The sequence below is a fragment of the Oncorhynchus keta genome, chromosome 35, assembly GCF_023373465.1.
Source record: "Oncorhynchus keta strain PuntledgeMale-10-30-2019 chromosome 35, Oket_V2, whole genome shotgun sequence".
NCBI classification, from domain to species: domain Eukaryota; kingdom Metazoa; phylum Chordata; class Actinopteri; order Salmoniformes; family Salmonidae; genus Oncorhynchus; species Oncorhynchus keta.
The window spans coordinates 45,387,081-45,407,684 of record NC_068455.1 but is presented as its reverse complement, the minus strand read 5'-3'; the positions used below and the strand labels follow the sequence as shown (position 1 = coordinate 45,407,684).

Here is a 20,604-nt window from a genome sequence, read left to right as displayed (position 1 = left end):
CACTACAGGCTACTGGTTGCAGTGAAAGGGTTCTTTACAGCTGTGATGGTTTAAAACGTGTTACCGTACACTACAGGCTACTGGTTGCAGTGAAAGGGTTCTTTACAGCTGTGATGGTTTAATAAGTTTTACCGTACACTACAGGCTACTGGTTGCAGTGAAAGGGTTCTTTACAGCTGTGATGGTTTAATAAGTTTTACCGTAAACTACAGGCTACTGGTTGCAGTGAAAGGGTTCTTTACAGCTGTGATGGTTTAAAACGTGTTACCGTAAACTACAGGCTACTGGTTGCAGTGAAAGGGTTCTTTACAGCTGTGATGGTTTAATAAGTTTTACCGTACACTACAGGCTACTGGTTGCAGTGAAAGGGTTCTTTACAGCTGTGATGGTTTAATATGTTTTATCGTACACTACAGGCTACTGGTTGCAGTGAAAGGGTTCTTTACAGCTGTGATGGTTTAATAAGTTTTACCGTACACTACAGGCTACTGGTTGCAGTGAAAGGGTTCTTTACAGCTGTGATGGTTTAATAAGTTTTACCGTACACTACAGGCTACTGATTGCAGTGAAAGGGTTCTTTACAGCTGTGATGGTTTAATAAGTTTTACCGTACACTACAGGCTACTGAAAGATACACTTATTTTTAATATACCCATTGTGTCCAATTTCAAAAATGCTTTACAGCGAAAACACAATATATGATTATGTTAGGTCATAGCCAAGTCAAAAAAAACAGCCATTTTTCCAGCCAAAGATAGGAGTCACAAAAAGCAGAAACATAGATCAAATTAACCACTAACCTTTGATGATCTTCATCAGATGACATTCATAGGATATCATGTTACACAATACATGCATGTTTTGTTCGATAATGTGCATATTTATATCCAAAATTCTCAGTTTACATTGGCGCGTTACGTGCAGTAATGTTTTGATTCCAAAACATCTGGGGATTTTGCAGAGATACTCATAATAAACATTGATAAAAGATACAACTGTTACTCACATAATTAAAGATAGACTTCTCCTTAATGCAACCGCTGTGTCAGATTTTTAAAAAACTTTACAGAAAAAAACATAAACTGAGAACGCCGCCCAATCCAGCTAAAGAAATATCCGCAATTTTGGGATCAACAGAAGTGTAACGGCGTTCTTCGTTTGTCGAAAGAGAGTCGGACCGAAATGCAGCGTGGTTGTTACTCATGTTCTTTAATGAAGAGAATGACGATACATGAAATAACTGAATAAATACAAAAACAACAAACGGAACGTGAAACCTAATACAGCCTATCTGGTGAACACTACACAGAGACAGGAACAATCACCCACGAAATACAAAGTGAAACCCCCGGCTACTAAATACGGTTCCCCATCAGAGACAACAAGAATCACCTGACTCTGATTGAGAACCGCCTCAGGCAGCCAAGCCTATACTAGACACACCCCTAATCAACCACAATCCCAATGCCTACAAAAACCCCAATACGACAATACAATAAACCCATGTCACACCCTGGCCTGAACAAATAATTAAAGAAAACACAAAATACTAAGACCAAGGCGTGACAAGAAGTTAGAAATAACACTATAAATATTCACTTACATTTGATGATCTTCATCAGAAGGCACTCTCAGGAATCCCATTTCGAAACAAGTCAAACAATGTATAGAATCAATCTTTAGGATGTTTTTAACATAAAACATCATAAGCTTCCAACCGGAGAATTACCTATGTCAGAAGAAAACGCCATGGAACGAGAGCTAACTCTGTCGGGAGCGCGTCACGAGCCTGAGACGCTCTGCCAGACCACTCACTTAAACAGGCCTCACACAGGAAGCGGCGCAGGTCCTAATCCAGGCACTTGTCATCTCCCGTCTGGATTACTGCAACTCGCTGTTGGCTGGGCTCCCTGCCTGTGCCATTAAACCCCTACAACTCATCCAGAACGCCGCAGCCCGTCTGGTGTTCAACCTTCCCAAGTTCTCTCACGTCACCCCGCTCCTCCGCTCTCTCCACTGGCTTCCAGTTGAAGCTCGCATCCGCTACAAGACCATGGTGCTTGCCTACGGAGCTGTGAGGGGAACGGCACCTCAGTACCTCCAGGCTCTGATCAGGCCCTACACCCAAACAAGGGCACTGCGTTCATCCACCTCTGGCCTGCTCGCCTCCCTACCACTGAGGAAGTACAGTTCCCGCTCAGCCCAGTCAAAACTGTTCGCTGCTCTGGCCCCCCAATGGTGGAACAAACTCCCTCACGACGCCAGGACAGCGGAGTCAATCACCACCTTCCGGAGACACCTGAAACCCCACCTCTTTAAGGAATACCTAGGATAGGATAAGTAATCCTTCTCACCCCCCCTAAAAGATTTAGATGCACTATTGTAAAGTGGCTGTTCCACTGGATGTCATAAGGTGAATGCACCAATTTGTAAGTCGCTCTGGATAAGAGCGTCTGCTAAATGACTTAAATGTAAAATGTAAATGTAAACACGTGGGCGGACGAAGAGAGAGCAGTAGGAGTAGCAGTGTTATCTGTGGTGATCCATGTTTCCGTCAGTGCCAAGAAGTCGAGCGACTGGAGGGAGGCATAGGCTGAGATGAACTCTGCCTTGTTGGCCGCAGATCGGCAGTTCCAGAGGCTACCGGAGACCTGGAACTCCACGTGGGTCGTGCGCGCTGGGACCACCAGATTAGGGTGGCCGTGGCCACGCGGTGTGGAGCGTTTGTATGGTCTGTGCAGAGAGGAGAGAACAGGGATAGACAGACACATAGTTGACAGGCTACAGAAGAGGCTACGCTAATGCAAGGAGATTGAATGACAAGTGGACTAGACGTCTCGAATGTTCAGAAAGTTAAGCTTACGTAGCAAGAATCTTATTGACTAAAATTATTAAAATGATACAGTACTGCTGAAGTAGGCTAGCTGGCAGTGGCTGCGTTGTTGACTTAGTAGGCTAGCTGGCAGTGGCTGCGTTGTTGACGCTACACTAATCAAGTCGTTCCGTTGAGTGTAATAGTTTCTACAGTGCTGCTATTTGTGGGCTAGCTGGCTAGCTAGCAGTGTTGATTACGTTACGTTGCGTTAAAAGAACGACAATAGCTGGCTAGCTAACCTAAAAAATCGCTCTAGACTACACAATTATCTTTGATACAAAGACGGCTATGTAGCTAGCTATGTAGCTAGCTACGATCAAACAAATCAAACCGTTGTGCTGTAATGAAATGAAATGAAAATGTGATACTACCTGTGGAGCGAAGCGGAATGCGACCGGGTTGTTGAGTGCAGAAGTTCTATTTGGTAGACGTTGGCTAGTTGTTGGCTAGCTAGCAGTGTCTCCTACGTTAAGGACGACAAATAGCTGGCTAGCTAACCTCGGTAAATTAAGATAATCACTCTAAGACTACACACTCTAAACTACACAATTATCTTGGATACGAAGACAGCAAAGACAACTATGTAGCTAGCTAACACTACACTAATCAAGTCGTTCAGTTGAGTGTAATAGTTTCTACAGTGCTGCTATTCGGTAGACGGTGGACGTTTGCTAGCTGGCTAGCTGCTGGGCAGATAGCAGTGTAGACTACGTTAGGACGACGAAATACGATAATTACGCAATTATCTTTGATACAAAGACGGCTATGTAGCTAGCTAAGAAGAAATTGCTAAGATTAGACAAATCAAACCGTTGTACTATAATGAAATGTAATGAAAAGTTATACTACCTGCGGACCAACGTGCGGATGCGACCGCTCGCTCCAACCCGGAAGTGTAATCATAACCGCCAGCGATAAAAGACAGTACTGTGCAGCCGTCTTCATCGACCTGGCCAAGGCTTTCGACTCTGTCAATCACCATATTCTTATCGGCAGACTCAGTAGCCTCGGTTTTTCTAATGACTGTCTTGCCTGGTTCACCAACTACTTTGCAGACAGAGTTCAGTGTGTCAAATCGGTGGGCATGTTGTCCTTTCCTCTGGTAGCCTCTATGGGGGTGCCGCAGGGTTCAATTCTCGGGCCGACTTTTTCTCTGTATATATCAATAATATTGCTCTTGCTGCGGGCGATTCGCTGATCCACCTCTACGCAGACAACACCATTCTGTATACTTCTGGCCCTTCCTTGGACATTGTGCTATCTAACCTCTAAACGAGCTTCAATGCCATACAACACTCCTTCCGTGGCTTTCCAACTGCTCTTAAACGCTAGTAAAACCAAATGCATGCTTTTCAACCGTTCGCTGCCTGCACCCGCACGCCCGACTAGCATCACCACCCTGGATGGTTCCGACCTAGAATATGTGGACATCTATAAGTACCTAGGTGTCTGGCTAGACTGTAAACTCTCCTTCCAGACTCATATCAAACATCTCCAATCTAAAATCAAATCTAGAGTCGGCTTTCTATTCCGTGGCTTTCTATTCCGCAACAAAGCCTCCTTCACTTACGCCGCCAAACTTACCCTAGTAAAACTGACTATCCTACCGATCCTCGACTTTGGCGATGTCATCTACAAAATAGCTTCCAATACTCAGCAAACTGGATGCAGTTTATCACAGTGCCATCCGTTTTGTTAGTAAAGCACCTTATACCACCCACCACTGCAACCTGTATGCTCTAGTCGGCTGGCCCTCACTAAATATTTGTCGCCAGACCCACTGGCTCCAGGTCATCTACAAGTCCATGCTAGGTAAAGCTCCGCCTTATCTCAGTTCACTGGTCATGATGGCAACACCCACCTGTAGCACGCGCTCCAGCAGGTGTATCTCACTGATCATCCCTCAAGCCAACACCTGATTTGGCCGCCTTTCGTTCCAGCTCTCTGCTGCCTGTGACTGGAACGAATTGCAAAAATCGTTGAAGTTGGAGACTTTTATCTCCCTCACCAACTTCAAACATCTGCTATCTGAGCAGCTAACCGATCACTGCAGCTGTACATAGTCTATCGGTAAATAGCCCATCCAATTTACCTACCTCATCCCCATACTGTTTATATTTATTTACTTTTCTGCTCTTTTGCACACCAGTATCTCTACATGTACATGACCATCATTTATCACTCCAGTGTTAATCTGCAAAATTGTAATTTTTCGCCTACCTCCTCATGCCTTTTGCACACAATGTATATAGACAATTTTTCTGCTGTGTTATTGACTTGTTAATTGTTTACTCCGTGTGTAATTCTGTGTTGTTGTCTGTTCACACTGCTATGCTTTATCTTGGCCAGGTCACAGTTGTAAATGAGAACTTAGCCTACCTGGTTAAATAAAATAAAGGTGAAATAAAAAATAATAAAAAATAAAACATGTGATTTGACTGTGTTGCCCATGTGCTTTTGTGTGGCATTGTAGTTTGAATATTCACACATTTTGAGTGAACTGCTACTGGGTTTAACTTTGGTAGTGTTACATTTTTTTCCCACAACGCTAAGTAATTTACTGTAATCTAATGGATTCAGTTTATACAGTACACAACTGTTGATTAGATAATAATTTACTGTGATAGTTAAGGGATTTTCTTACAGTGGAGCTAACCCAAAATTCACAACAATATCCAAGCAAATAACTGCCATTAGGTTACTGTGAAATGCATAATAAACTCAACAGTGCAGCTCTTTATTGTCACATGCTTTTGAAAGAGGGCAGTACTAACTGTATTAAAAGTGGTGATAAACCTTTGATCAACATAACCATCAGCCACTTAAACTTTACAACACTTCCGCTGAACGCCTTAGGATGTTTTTGTGTTGGTTAAAAGGGCAGTCAGGTCTGGAGAGATCCAGTGGCTATACCTGTTCCTGGTTCTAAATTTCTTGAATGGGGCATGCTTATTTAAGATGGTGAGGAAGGCATTTCTTTTAAATAACCAGGCATCCTCTACTGACGGGATGAGGTCAATGTCCTTCCAGAATATCCCAGCCAGGTCGATTAGAAAGGCCTGCTCGCTGAAGTGTTTCAGGGAGCATTTGACAGTGATGAGTGGAGGTTGTTTGACCTCTGACCCATTACGGATGTAGGCAATGAGGCAGTAATCGCTGAGATCTTGGTTGAAAACAGTAGAGGTGTATTTAGAGGAAAGTTGGTTAGGATGTCCATTGTCTATGGACAAGGCATATTGACATTAAGGAGAGGCATGCTTAGTCGAGTGATCATAAGGTTTCAGTTAGTAGTGAGGTTGGTTGGGGTAACGGCGATTCAGACAGCTAGCCGGGCCATCGGTAGCAAGCTAGCGTAGGACGGTGTTCTGTTTTTAGCCACTTAGTGCGTTTCCATTAGTCGATTAGTGGGGTTCCGTGTGGTAGAGGGGATCAATCCAATTGGCAAAATAGATATAGTTATAGTGACCCAAGAAAAATTGTCAGAGAGACCTATTCAGATAGCAGACAGCTAACGATTAGCGGGCCGCAGAAGGCCGTTCAGGTAACGTTGCGACGGAGGAGCCAGTCGGATAACTCCCTCGTGCAGATAACGTCGTTAGTACAGTCGTGAAGGCTCGGTGGGGCTCCGCATCGGCAGTAAAACGTGTCCGGATAGGTGATTGTAGCCCAGGAGTGGTTGATGGAACTCTTCAGCTGGCTAGTTCGAAATAATTGAAGTTTGCTCCGGGACCGACGTAAGCCAATAGTCACACGGATAGCAGCTAGCTAGCTGCGAGATCCAGGTGTAAATGTTCAGAGCTTTCGGTTGAAATCCAGGGATATGGAGAGAAAAATAGTTCCGGTATATTCTGGTATGAGTCGCGTTGTACAAAACTGGCGATAGCTTTTCGAGCTAAAGGATAGCTGATGACCATCAACCGTGGTTAGCTAAATACTAACGTTAGCCAGTAAACTGGCTAGCTTCTGGCTAGCTGCTGGTTAGCTGCTGGTTAGCTCCTGGTTAGCTCCTGGCTAGCTCCTGGCTAGCTTCTGGCTAGCTTCTGGCTAGCTTCTGGTTAGATTCTGGTTAGCTTCTGGCTAGCTTCTATTGTGGATTGCATATTTGAGGTAAATAATACTATTTTTAAATTGGTGAGGCGGGTTGCAGGAGAGTGTTTTGAAGTTGAGTTTTGAAAAAGGAAATATATAAAAGCTATGCGAAGAAAGATGTAAATATATATCTACACTGGACACGACAAGACGATGACAAAGGACGTCTGACTGCTATGCCATCTTGGATTGATGGTAAAGAGCGAAAGAAAATAATGGTTGTACAACCACACAAAAACAAGGTTATTGAGCGGTTCTTTGTCAGGGTGAGGGTGATATGTCTAACAATTTTTTGTTGTTGCATATCATTGAGGGTTCTTTACTGCTGTGATGGTTTAAAAGTGTTACCGTAAACTACAGGCTACTGGTTGCAGTGAAAGGGTTCTTTACAGCTGTGATGGTTTAATAAGTTTTACCGTAAACTACAGGCTACTGGTTGCAGTGAAAGGGTTCTTTACAGCTGTGATGGTTTAATAAGTTTTACCGTACACTACAGCCTACTGGTTGCAGTGAAAGGGTTCTTTACAGCTGTGATGGTTTAATAAGTTTTACCGTACACTACAGTCTACTGGTTGCAGTGAAAGGGTTCTTTACAGCTGTGATGGTTTAATAAGTTTTACCGTACACTACAGGCTACTGGTTGCAGTGAAAGGGTTCTTTACAGCTGTGATGGTTTAAAACGTGTTACCGTACACTACAGGCTACTGGTTGCAGTGAAAGGGTTCTTTACAGCTGTGATGGTTTAATAAGTTTTACCGTACACTACAGGCTACTGGTTGCAGTGAAAGGGTTCTTTACAGCTGTGATGGTTTAATAAGTTTTACCGTAAACTACAGGCTACTGGTTGCAGTGAAAGGGTTCTTTACAGCTGTGATGGTTTAAAACGTGTTACCGTAAACTACAGGCTACTGGTTGCAGTGAAAGGGTTCTTTACAGCTGTGATGGTTTAATAAGTTTTACCGTACACTACAGGCTACTGGTTGCAGTGAAAGGGTTCTTTACAGCTGTGATGGTTTAATACGTTTTATCGTACACTACAGGCTACTGGTTGCAGTGAAAGGGTTCTTTACAGCTGTGATGGTTTAATAAGTTTTACCGTACACTACAGGCTACTGGTTGCAGTGAAAGGGTTCTTTACAGCTGTGATGGTTTAATAAGTTTTACCGTACACTACAGGCTACTGATTGCAGTGAAAGGGTTCTTTACAGCTGTGATGGTTTAATAAGTTTTACCGTACACTACAGGCTACTGAAAGATACACTTATTTTTAATATACCCATTGTGTCCAATTTCAAAAATGCTTTACAGCGAAAACACAATATATGATTATGTTAGGTCATAGCCAAGTCAAAAAAAAACAGCCATTTTTCCAGCCAAAGATAGGAGTCACAAAAGCAGAAACATAGATCAAATTAACCACTAACCTTTGATGATCTTCATCAGATGACATTCATAGGATATCATGTTACACAATACATGCATGTTTTGTTCGATAATGTGCATATTTATATCCAAAATTCTCAGTTTACATTGGCGCGTTACGTGCAGTAATGTTTTGATTCCAAAACATCTGGGGATTTTGCAGAGATACTCATAATAAACATTGATAAAAGATACAACTGTTATTCACATAATTAAAGATAGACTTCTCCTTAATGCAACCGCTGTGTCAGATTTTTAAAAAACTTTACAGAAAAAAACATAAACTGAGAACGCCGCCCCAATCCAGCTAAAGAAATATCCGCAATTTTGGGATCAACAGAAGTGTAACGGCGTTCTTCGTTTGTCGAAAGAGAGTCGGACCGAAATGCAGCGTGGTTGTTACTCATGTTCTTTAACCTGTTAGAACTCTAGGGGCAGTATTTCATTTTTGGATAAAAAGACGTGCCCGTTTTTAGCGCGATATTTTGTCACGAAAAGATGCTCGACTATGCTTGGAATTGATAGTTTTGGAAAGAAGACACTCTGACGTTTCCAGAACTGCAAAGATTTTCACTGTGAGTGCCATAGAACAAAATCTACAGGCAAAACCAAGATGTTTGAGTGACCAGGAAATCAACAGGATTTTTGAACGCACGTTTTCCATGATCTCCTTATATGGCTGTGAATGGCACAGGAATCAACGGACACTTCCTATCGTTTCCCCAGGTGTCTGCAGCATTGTGACGTATTTGTAGGCATATCATTGGAAGATTGGCCATAAGAGCCTACAATTACCAAGTGTCCCGCATGGTGTCTGCGTGGAAATTGGTGCGCAAAAGTCAGGTCCCAGTATTTTTCCATCCGAATCAGAGAAGAATGCACGTGTCTAGGACTGGCATTTCAATGAAGAGATATATGACCAAACACCTTGAGGATTGATTCAAACAACGTTTTCCATGTTTCAGTCGATATTATGGAGTTAATTCGGAAAAAAGTTCGACGTTTAGGTGACTGAATTTTCGGTTAGTTTGGTAGCCAAATGCATAGTAACAAACGGAACGTTGTGTCCTACACAAGCATCTTTCAGGAAAAACTGGACATCTGCTATGTAACTGAGAGTCTCCTCATTGAAACATCTGAAGTTCTTCAAAGGTAAATTATTTTATTTGATCCCTTTGCTGGTTTTTGTGAATGTTGCGTGCTAAATGCTAACGCTAAATGCTACGCTAGCTATCACCACTCTTACACAAATTATTGATTTTCTCTGGTTCTAAAGCATATTTTGAAAATCTGAGACGACAGGATTGTTAAGAAAAGGATAAGCTTGAGGACAGGCATATTTATTTCATTTATTTTGCAATTTTCAGAAATCGCTAATGTTGCGTTATGGTAATGAGCTTGAGGCTGTAGTCACAATCCCGGATCCGGGATGGGGGCGGCCTAACAGGTTAATGAAGAGAATGACGATACATGAAATAACTGAATAAATACAAAAACAACAAACGGAACGTGAAACCTAATACAGCCTATCTGGTGAACACTACACAGAGACAGGAACAATCACCCACGAAATACAAAGTGAAACCCCCGGCTACCTAAATACGGTTCCCCATCAGAGACAACAAGAATCACCTGACTCTGATTGAGAACCGCCTCAGGCAGCCAAGCCTATACTAGACACACCCTAATCAACCACAATCCCAATGCCTACAAAAACCCCAATACGACAATACAATAAACCCATGTCACACCCTGGCCTGAACAAATAATTAAAGAAAACACAAAATACTAAGACCAAGGCGTGACAAGAAGTTCGAAATAACACTATAAATATTCACTTACATTTGATGATCTTCATCAGAAGGCACTCTCAGGAATCCCATTTCGAAACAAGTCAAACAATGTATAGAATCAATCTTTAGGATGTTTTTAACATAAAACATCATAAGCTTCCAACCGGAGAATTACCTATGTCAGAAGAAAACGCCATGGAACGAGAGCTAACTCTGTCGGGAGCGCGCGTCACGAGCCTGAGACGCTCTGCCAGACCACTCACTTAAACAGGCCTCACACAGGAAGCGGCGCAGGTCCTAATCCAGGCACTTGTCATCTCCCGTCTGGATTACTGCAACTCGCTGTTGGCTGGGCTCCCTGCCTGTGCCATTAAACCCCTACAACTCATCCAGAACGCCGCAGCCCGTCTGGTGTTCAACCTTCCCAAGTTCTCTCACGTCACCCCGCTCCTCCGCTCTCTCCACTGGCTTCCAGTTGAAGCTCGCATCCGCTACAAGACCATGGTGCTTGCCTACGGAGCTGTGAGGGGAACGGCACCTCAGTACCTCCAGGCTCTGATCAGGCCCTACACCCAAACAAGGGCACTGCGTTCATCCACCTCTGGCCTGCTCGCCTCCCTACCACTGAGGAAGTACAGTTCCCGCTCAGCCCAGTCAAAACTGTTCGCTGCTCTGGCCCCCAATGGTGGAACAAACTCCCTCACGACGCCAGGACAGCGGAGTCAATCACCACCTTCCGGAGACACCTGAAACCCCACCTCTTTAAGGAATACCTAGGATAGGATAAGTAATCCTTCTCACCCCCTAAAAGATTTAGATGCACTATTGTAAAGTGGCTGTTCCACTGGATGTCATAAGGTGAATGCACCAATTTGTAAGTCGCTCTGGATAAGAGCGTCTGCTAAATGACTTAAATGTAAAATGTAAATGTAAACACGTGGGCGGACGAAGAGAGAGCAGTAGGAGTAGCAGTGTTATCTGTGGTGATCCATGTTTCCGTCAGTGCCAAGAAGTCGAGCGACTGGAGGAGGCATAGGCTGAGATGAACTCTGCCTTGTTGGCCGCAGATCGGCAGTTCCAGAGGCTACCGGAGACCTGGAACTCCACGTGGGTCGTGCGCGCTGGGACCACCAGATTAGGGTGGCCGTGGCCACGCGGTGTGGAGCGTTTGTATGGTCTGTGCAGAGAGGAGAGAACAGGGATAGACAGACACATAGTTGACAGGCTACAGAAGAGGCTACGCTAATGCAAGGAGATTGGAATGACAAGTGGACTAGACGTCTCGAATGTTCAGAAAGTTAAGCTTACGTAGCAAGAATCTTATTGACTAAAATTATTAAAATGATACAGTACTGCTGAAGTAGGCTAGCTGGCAGTGGCTGCGTTGTTGACTTAGTAGGCTAGCTGGCAGTGGCTGCGTTGTTGACGCTACACTAATCAAGTCGTTCCGTTGAGTGTAATAGTTTCTACAGTGCTGCTATTTGTGGGCTAGCTGGCTAGCTAGCAGTGTTGATTACGTTACGTTGCGTTAAAAGAACGACAATAGCTGGCTAGCTAACCTAAAAAATCGCTCTAGACTACACAATTATCTTTGATACAAAGACGGCTATGTAGCTAGCTATGTAGCTAGCTACGATCAAACAAATCAAACCGTTGTGCTGTAATGAAATGAAATGAAAATGTGATACTACCTGTGGAGCGAAGCGGAATGCGACCGGGTTGTTGAGTGCAGAAGTTCTATTCGGTAGACGTTGGCTAGTTGTTGGCTAGCTAGCAGTGTCTCCTACGTTAAGGACGACAAATAGCTGGCTAGCTAACCTCGGTAAATTAAGATAATCACTCTAAGACTACACACTCTAAACTACACAATTATCTTGGATACGAAGACAGCAAAGACAACTATGTAGCTAGCTAACACTACACTAATCAAGTCGTTCAGTTGAGTGTAATAGTTTCTACAGTGCTGCTATTCGGTAGACGGTGGACGTTTGCTAGCTGGCTAGCTGCTGGGCAGATAGCAGTGTAGACTACGTTAGGGACGACGAAATACGATAATTACGCAATTATCTTTGATACAAAGACGGCTATGTAGCTAGCTAAGAAGAAATTGCTAAGATTAGACAAATCAAACCGTTGTACTATAATGAAATGTAATGAAAAGTTATACTACCTGCGGACCGACGTGCGGATGCGACCGCTCGCTCCAACCCGGAAGTGTAATCATAACCGCCAGCGATAAAAGACAGTACTGTGCAGCCGTCTTCATCGACCTGGCCAAGGCTTTCGACTCTGTCAATCACCATATTCTTATCGGCAGACTCAGTAGCCTCGGTTTTTCTAATGACTGTCTTGCCTGGTTCACCAACTACTTTGCAGACAGAGTTCAGTGTGTCAAATCGGTGGGCATGTTGTCCTTTCCTCTGGTAGCCTCTATGGGGGTGCCGCAGGGTTCAATTCTCGGGCCGACTTTTTTCTCTGTATATATCAATAATATTGCTCTTGCTGCGGGCGATTCGCTGATCCACCTCTACGCAGACAACACCATTCTGTATACTTCTGGCCCTTCCTTGGACATTGTGCTATCTAACCTCTAAACGAGCTTCAATGCCATACAACACTCCTTCCGTGGCTTTCCAACTGCTCTTAAACGCTAGTAAAACCAAATGCATGCTTTTCAACCGTTCGCTGCCTGCACCCGCACGCCCGACTAGCATCACCACCCTGGATGGTTCCGACCTAGAATATGTGGACATCTATAAGTACCTAGGTGTCTGGCTAGACTGTAAACTCTCCTTCCAGACTCATATCAAACATCTCCAATCTAAAATCAAATCTAGAGTCGGCTTTCTATTCCGTGGCTTTCTATTCCGCAACAAAGCCTCCTTCACTTACGCCGCCAAACTTACCCTAGTAAAACTGACTATCCTACCGATCCTCGACTTTGGCGATGTCATCTACAAAATAGCTTCCAATACTCAGCAAACTGGATGCAGTTTATCACAGTGCCATCCGTTTTGTTAGTAAAGCACCTTATACCACCCACCACTGCAACCTGTATGCTCTAGTCGGCTGGCCCTCACTAAATATTTGTCGCCAGACCCACTGGCTCCAGGTCATCTACAAGTCCATGCTAGGTAAAGCTCCGCCTTATCTCAGTTCACTGGTCATGATGGCAACACCCACCTGTAGCACGCGCTCCAGCAGGTGTATCTCACTGATCATCCCTCAAGCCAACACCTGATTTGGCCGCCTTTCGTTCCAGCTCTCTGCTGCCTGTGACTGGAACGAATTGCAAAAATCGTTGAAGTTGGAGACTTTTATCTCCCTCACCAACTTCAAACATCTGCTATCTGAGCAGCTAACCGATCACTGCAGCTGTACATAGTCTATCGGTAAATAGCCCATCCAATTTACCTACCTCATCCCCATACTGTTTATATTTATTTACTTTTCTGCTCTTTTGCACACCAGTATCTCTACATGTACATGACCATCATTTATCACTCCAGTGTTAATCTGCAAAATTGTAATTTTTCGCCTACCTCCTCATGCCTTTTGCACACAATGTATATAGACAATTTTTCTGCTGTGTTATTGACTTGTTAATTGTTTACTCCGTGTGTAATTCTGTGTTGTTGTCTGTTCACACTGCTATGCTTTATCTTGGCCAGGTCACAGTTGTAAATGAGAACTTAGCCTACCTGGTTAAATAAAATAAAGGTGAAATAAAAAATAATAAAAAATAAAACATGTGATTTGACTGTGTTGCCCATGTGCTTTTTGTGTGGCATTGTAGTTTGAATATTCACACATTTTGAGTGAACTGCTACTGGGTTTAACTTTGGTAGTGTTACATTTTTTCCCACAACGCTAAGTAATTTACTGTAATCTAATGGATTCAGTTTATACAGTACACAACTGTTGATTAGATAATAATTTACTGTGATAGTTAAGGGATTTTCTTACAGTGGAGCTAACCCAAAATTCACAACAATATCCAAGCAAATAACTGCCATTAGGTTACTGTGAAATGCATAATAAACTCAACAGTGCAGCTCTTTATTGTCACATGCTTTTGAAAAGAGGGCAGTACTAACTGTATTAAAAGTGGTGATAAACCTTTGATCAACATAACCATCAGCCACTTAAACTTTACAACACTTCCGCTGAACGCCTTAGGATGTTTTTGTGTTGGTTAAAAGGGCAGTCAGGTCTGGAGAGATCCAGTGGCTATACCTGTTCCTGGTTCTAAATTTCTTGAATGGGGCATGCTTATTTAAGATGGTGAGGAAGGCATTTCTTTTAAATAACCAGGCATCCTCTACTGACGGGATGAGGTCAATGTCCTTCCAGAATATCCCAGCCAGGTCGATTAGAAAGGCCTGCTCGCTGAAGTGTTTCAGGGAGCATTTGACAGTGATGAGTGGAGGTTGTTTGACCTCTGACCCATTACGGATGTAGGCAATGAGGCAGTAATCGCTGAGATCTTGGTTGAAAACAGTAGAGGTGTATTTAGAGGGAAAGTTGGTTAGGATGTCCATTGTCTATGGACAAGGCATATTGACATTAAGGAGAGGCATGCTTAGTCGAGTGATCATAAGGTTTCAGTTAGTAGTGAGGTTGGTTGGGGTAACGGCGATTCAGACAGCTAGCCGGGCCATCGGTAGCAAGCTAGCGTAGGACGGTGTTCTGTTTTTAGCCACTTAGTGCGTTTCCATTAGTCGATTAGTGGGGTTCCGTGTGGTAGAGGGGATCAATCCAATTGGCAAAATAGATATAGTTATAGTGACCCAAGAAAAATTGTCAGAGAGACCTATTCAGATAGCAGACAGCTAACGATTAGCGGGCCGCAGAAGGCCGTTCAGGTAACGTTGCGACGGAGGAGCCAGTCGGATAACTCCCTCGTGCAGATAACGTCGTTAGTACAGTCGTGAAGGCTCGGTGGGGCTCCGCATCGGCAGTAAAACGTGTCCGGATAGGTGATTGTAGCCCAGGAGTGGTTGATGGAACTCTTCAGCTGGCTAGTTCGAAATAATTGAAGTTTGCTCCGGGACCGACGTAAGCCAATAGTCACACGGATAGCAGCTAGCTAGCTGCGAGATCCAGGTGTAAATGTTCAGAGCTTTCGGTTGAAATCCAGGGATATGGAGAGAAAAATAGTTCCGGTATATTCTGGTATGAGTCGCGTTGTACAAAACTGGCGATAGCTTTTCGAGCTAAAGGATAGCTGATGACCATCAACCGTGGTTAGCTAAATACTAACGTTAGCCAGTAAACTGGCTAGCTTCTGGCTAGCTGCTGGTTAGCTGCTGGTTAGCTCCTGGTTAGCTCCTGGCTAGCTCCTGGCTAGCTTCTGGCTAGCTTCTGGCTAGCTTCTGGTTAGATTCTGGTTAGCTTCTGGCTAGCTTCTATTGTGGATTGCATATTTGAGGTAAATAATACTATTTTTAAATTGGTGAGGCGGGTTGCAGGAGAGTGTTTTGAAGTTGAGTTTTGAAAAAGGAAATATATAAAAGCTATGCGAAGAAAGATGTAAATATATATCTACACTGGACACGACAAGACGATGACAAAGGACGTCTGACTGCTATGCCATCTTGGATTGATGGTAAAGAGCGAAAGAAAATAATGGTTGTACAACCACACAAAAACAAGGTTATTGAGCGGTTCTTTGTCAGGGGTGAGGGTGATATGTCTAACAATTTTTTGTTGTTGCATATCATTGAGGGTTCTTTACTGCTGTGATGGTTTAAAAAGTGTTACCGTAAACTACAGGCTACTGGTTGCAGTGAAAGGGTTCTTTACAGCTGTGATGGTTTAATAAGTTTTACCGTAAACTACAGGCTACTGGTTGCAGTGAAAGGGTTCTTTACAGCTGTGATGGTTTAATAAGTTTTACCGTACACTACAGGCTACTGGTTGCAGTGAAAGGGTTCTTTACAGCTGTGATGGTTTAATAAGTTTTACCGTACACTACAGTCTACTGGTTGCAGTGAAAGGGTTCTTTACAGCTGTGATGGTTTAATAAGTTTTACCGTACACTACAGGCTACTGGTTGCAGTGAAAGGGTTCTTTACAGCTGTGATGGTTTAAAACGTGTTACCGTACACTACAGGCTACTGGTTGCAGTGAAAGGGTTCTTTACAGCTGTGATGGTTTAATAAGTTTTACCGTACACTACAGGCTACTGGTTGCAGTGAGAGGGTTCTTTACAGCTGTGATGGTTTAATAAGTTTTACCGTAAACTACAGGCTACTGGTTGCAGTGAAAGGGTTCTTTACAGCTGTGATGGTTTAAAACGTGTTACCGTAAACTACAGGCTACTGGTTGCAGTGAAAGGGTTCTTTACAGCTGTGATGGTTTAATAAGTTTTACCGTACACTACAGGCTACTGGTTGCAGTGAAAGGGTTCTTTACAGCTGTGATGGTTTAATACGTTTTATCGTACACTACAGGCTACTGGTTGCAGTGAAAGGGTTCTTTACAGCTGTGATGGTTTAATAAGTTTTACCGTACACTACAGGCTACTGGTTGCAGTGAAAGGGTTCTTTACAGCTGGGATGGTTTAATAAGTTTTACCGTACACTACAGGCTACTGATTGCAGTGAAAGGGTTCTTTACAGCTGTGATGGTTTAATAAGTTTTACCGTACACTACAGGCTACTGATTGCAGTGAAAGGGTTCTTTACAGCTGTGATGGTTTAATAAGTTTTACCGTACACTACAGGCTACTGATTGCAGTGAAAGCACGGTAAACAACAAGTTACTGATTTTTGTATTTGTGCCAATGGTCTTGGAAGTGTACCAGTTTAAGTGTACTGCGTTCATCCACCTCTGGCCTGCTCGCCTCCCTACCACTGAGGAAGTACAGTTCCCGCTCAGCCCAGTCAAAACTGTTCGCTGCTCTGGCTCCCCAATGGTGGAACACACTCCCTCACGACGCCAGGACAGCGGAGTCAATCACCACCTTCCGGAGACACCTGAAACCCCACCTCTTTAAGGAATACCTAGGATAGGATAAAGTAATCCTTCTCACCCCCCTTAAAAGATTTAGATGCACTATTGTAAAGTGGCTGTTCCACTGGATGTCATAAGGTGAATGCACCAATTTGTAAGTCGCTCTGGATAAGAGCGTCTGCTAAATGACTTAAATGTAAATGTAAATGTAAAGTGGTTATGGTTATGGGTAACACTTTTTTGGATAATCCATCTGTAGATGCTCTACAGAATCAGTAACATTTACCAGCCCTAAACCTTATTCTAACTGTAACTTTATCAAGCAGTTGCTTATCAACAATAGTTTGTTAACAATATGTCCATCTGTAGAGCATCTACAGATGGACTATACTATCAAATTAAGTGTGTTCTATTATGTTGCAAGGTTGAGCACCTTTCATCACATTTCACAGTAACTTAATAGCAGTTAGTTGCCTGTGAATTTTGCATTACCTAACTGGCACCCAAGTGTTTGTAAGTTTTTGTAAATATCACAGCTCCTCATCTCGGGATGGGCCACACTTTTTATGTGGACAATTGGTACAGCAGTCCCACACTCTTCCAGCATCTGCTCTCCAACAGCACAGGGGGCCGGGCCACAGTCAAGGCACAAAATTCCATGTTGAACTGCATCTTCGACGATTAATGTCCCTTTGGAGTTGCCCTTTTTTCTCCTCCCAGATGCGACCCTGTCCTTTTTTCCTCCTTTGTCTGTTCTTGAGTGTTTTGTTTCACTCTACCCGGCCTTGCCTTCTGTATTTCCAATGTGTTGAGCTGCTATCGATCTCTGACAGGCGTTCTGATGTTTTTTGCCCTCTCTATGTTCTCTGCATACTGTATTTAAGGTAATTCTACAGTTGTTCCATAAAGGACAGTTATGAAATTAGAAAAACTTGACTTTTTAATTGTTTTGGTGGCTTATGACTTGACGGCGGTCACAATTCCTGCCATGGAATTAATTTGCAATAGATGCAGCTATTCAAGTACTATGTAACAAATGTTAATATAATGTTATTACTAGTTTTACTACAAAGTTATGAGAAACGTAATGTAAAGTATTTCCAAATGCTGTATGGGGTGTATAGGTAGCAAGACCAAATGGACATCCTTTCAAAATGAATAATGTCTGTTTAACGGAGTGAGTGTGATGCCCACATTCTTTCCATCTGTCTCTGGATCAACATAAATGAGAGGTAAAGGGAACATTTAATAGAGCTTGCTTTACAAATCAATACAAATGTATCCAACAGGTCAACTGTATGTTTTTAACCCTTTCAAATACCACATGTTGCTATTTAGTTATCAAATGATACAGTGAGTGCACTGCCATAATCTTACTCTTAGAAAATGATATTGATTTAGCTCATATCTTATTAGTGAAGAGTATTTTGAATCTGCTTTAGATTACTTGTTCTGTGCACTTTGTCAGTGTCTAGTTGTTTGGGGACTCCAAGAGAGGGATGCTTGTAAATCCAGTCTTTAATGAATGTGGTTGAAGACAGACACAGAGCGAAAGATATAAGCTACATTTAATGTCTACACAGCTCTGGGTTTACAGTGTGTGTGTGCGAGGATGCGTATGGAATGCGTACATGGATCTGTGAGCCATCACTGTCTCCACTCCCACTCTTCCTGAGTTCCCAATGCTTTCTGTCTAACAACAATGTAGAAAATTCCATGAATACATATTTAAACAATGCCAAATTCACACCTTCGCCACTCTTCTCCCCCTCCTCTTCCCTCAGCTCCCCCTGCTCTACGGCTTTCTGTCAACGAATCCTTGGTGGTAGACCCCGGGAAGGACGTGACCCTGTCATGCGAGGTGACCGCAGGATTGCCTAAACCCACCATCACCTGGTCGCGCTACCTCAACCCGTTGCCGAGAAACTCGTTGGTAAGAGATGGGACTCTGGAGTTGCGCTCGGTGACGCCCGCCGACTCAGGCTTCTACAACTGCACTGCAGTCAACAATGTGGGGAACCCAGCCAAGAGGAACGTCAACCTCCTCGTCCGAAGTCAGTGTGTGTTTATGTTTGACTGTTTGGGCACGTCTAGAGCGTTTGAATTTGCACTGATACACAGTAGTGCATGTGTGTGTTTGACTGTTTGCAGTAATATACAGTTGGATCTGAAATTATTGGCACCCTTGATAAAGTTGAGCAAAAAAGACAACACAAAAACTGAGCTACGGTATATTGTATGCTAAAATGATGGGGAAATTATATTATTTTATACTAATACAATTGCTCAGAGAAAGAGATTTTGTTAACAAGTAATATTTTTCTCAAAAAGAAATAAATAATATTATTGTCACCTCTGTTTTCAATACCATTCAATACCTCACCTTGCGAGGATAATGGCACTGAGCCTTTTCTAAAAACCCTTCCTCCATACAGAATCTTGGCAGATCCTTGATATCCTTGGACTGCCCTCTTCAATTTAAAGCAGAGGTTTTCATTGGGGTTCAAAAAACTCATGGCCATTGCAACATTTTGATTTTGTGGTCAATTAACCATTTCTTTGTGGATTTTGTGTGTGATTGGGGTTATTGTCTTGCTGAAAGATCCACTTGCGAAGTGTTTGGCTAAAATGTCCTTGTAATTGATAAAGTTCAGTGTGCCATTGACCTTAAGTGCCCCAGGACCAGTGGAAGCAAAATAGGTCCAAAACATCAAAGATCCACCACCATCTTTGAGGTTATTTTTTCTCATGCATCATTATTTCAACACCAAGAACTCTATTTTCATGTCATCTGACTATGGTGCTTTAAGCAAACTTTACATTTGTTGGTGACATGAAAATAGAGCTCTTTGGCCACACACCAGTGGAGGGTTTGGCATCGAAATAAGAATGCATAAGCAGAAAAATAACCCCATACCTACTGTAAAATAAGGTGGTGGATATTTTGTTTTGTGGCTATCTTGCCAGGTCCACAGAACAGTTGCCCCAGGATTTAAGCTTGTTTAGGTGGGGTTTTGAGAAGGCCAATCAGGCTTTCTTGTGTCTCCTTCAGCAGTTGTATCTTCCTATATTTACCAATGACCAAATTAAGTGTTCAAAGAAAGGAACTGTCACGCCTTGGTCATAGTGTTTTGTGTTTCGTTATATATTTGGTCAGGCCAGGGTGTGACATGGGTTTATTTTGTGGTATTTCATATTGGGGTTTTGTAGTATTGGGATTGGGGCTGAGTAGGGGTGTTGCATAGGCTTGGCTGCCTGAGGCGGTTCTCAATCAGAATCAGGTGATTCTCGTTGTCTCTGATTGGGAACCGTATTTAGGTAGCCGGGGTTCACTGTGTATTTCGTGGGTGATTGTTCCTGTCTCTGTGTAGTTTCACCAGATAGGCTGTAATTAGGTTTTCACGTTCCCTTTGTTGTTTTGCTTTTGTATTCAGTTAGTTCATGTATCGCTCTTCATTTATTAAAGAC

At 43.1% G+C, this 20,604-nt stretch overlaps 1 protein-coding gene across 1 annotated transcript in view; it reads left to right on the top strand.

Moving 5' to 3' along the window:
* LOC118369131 (MAM domain-containing glycosylphosphatidylinositol anchor protein 1) overlaps window positions 1-20,604 on the top strand; it is a 377,353-nt gene that overhangs the window by 225,253 nt on the left and 131,496 nt on the right. The window contains exon 7 of the mRNA XM_052497083.1: window positions 18,921-19,190. Within this exon, the coding sequence (XP_052353043.1) occupies window positions 18,921-19,190 (270 nt within the window). The remainder of the gene's footprint in view (window positions 1-18,920; window positions 19,191-20,604) is intronic.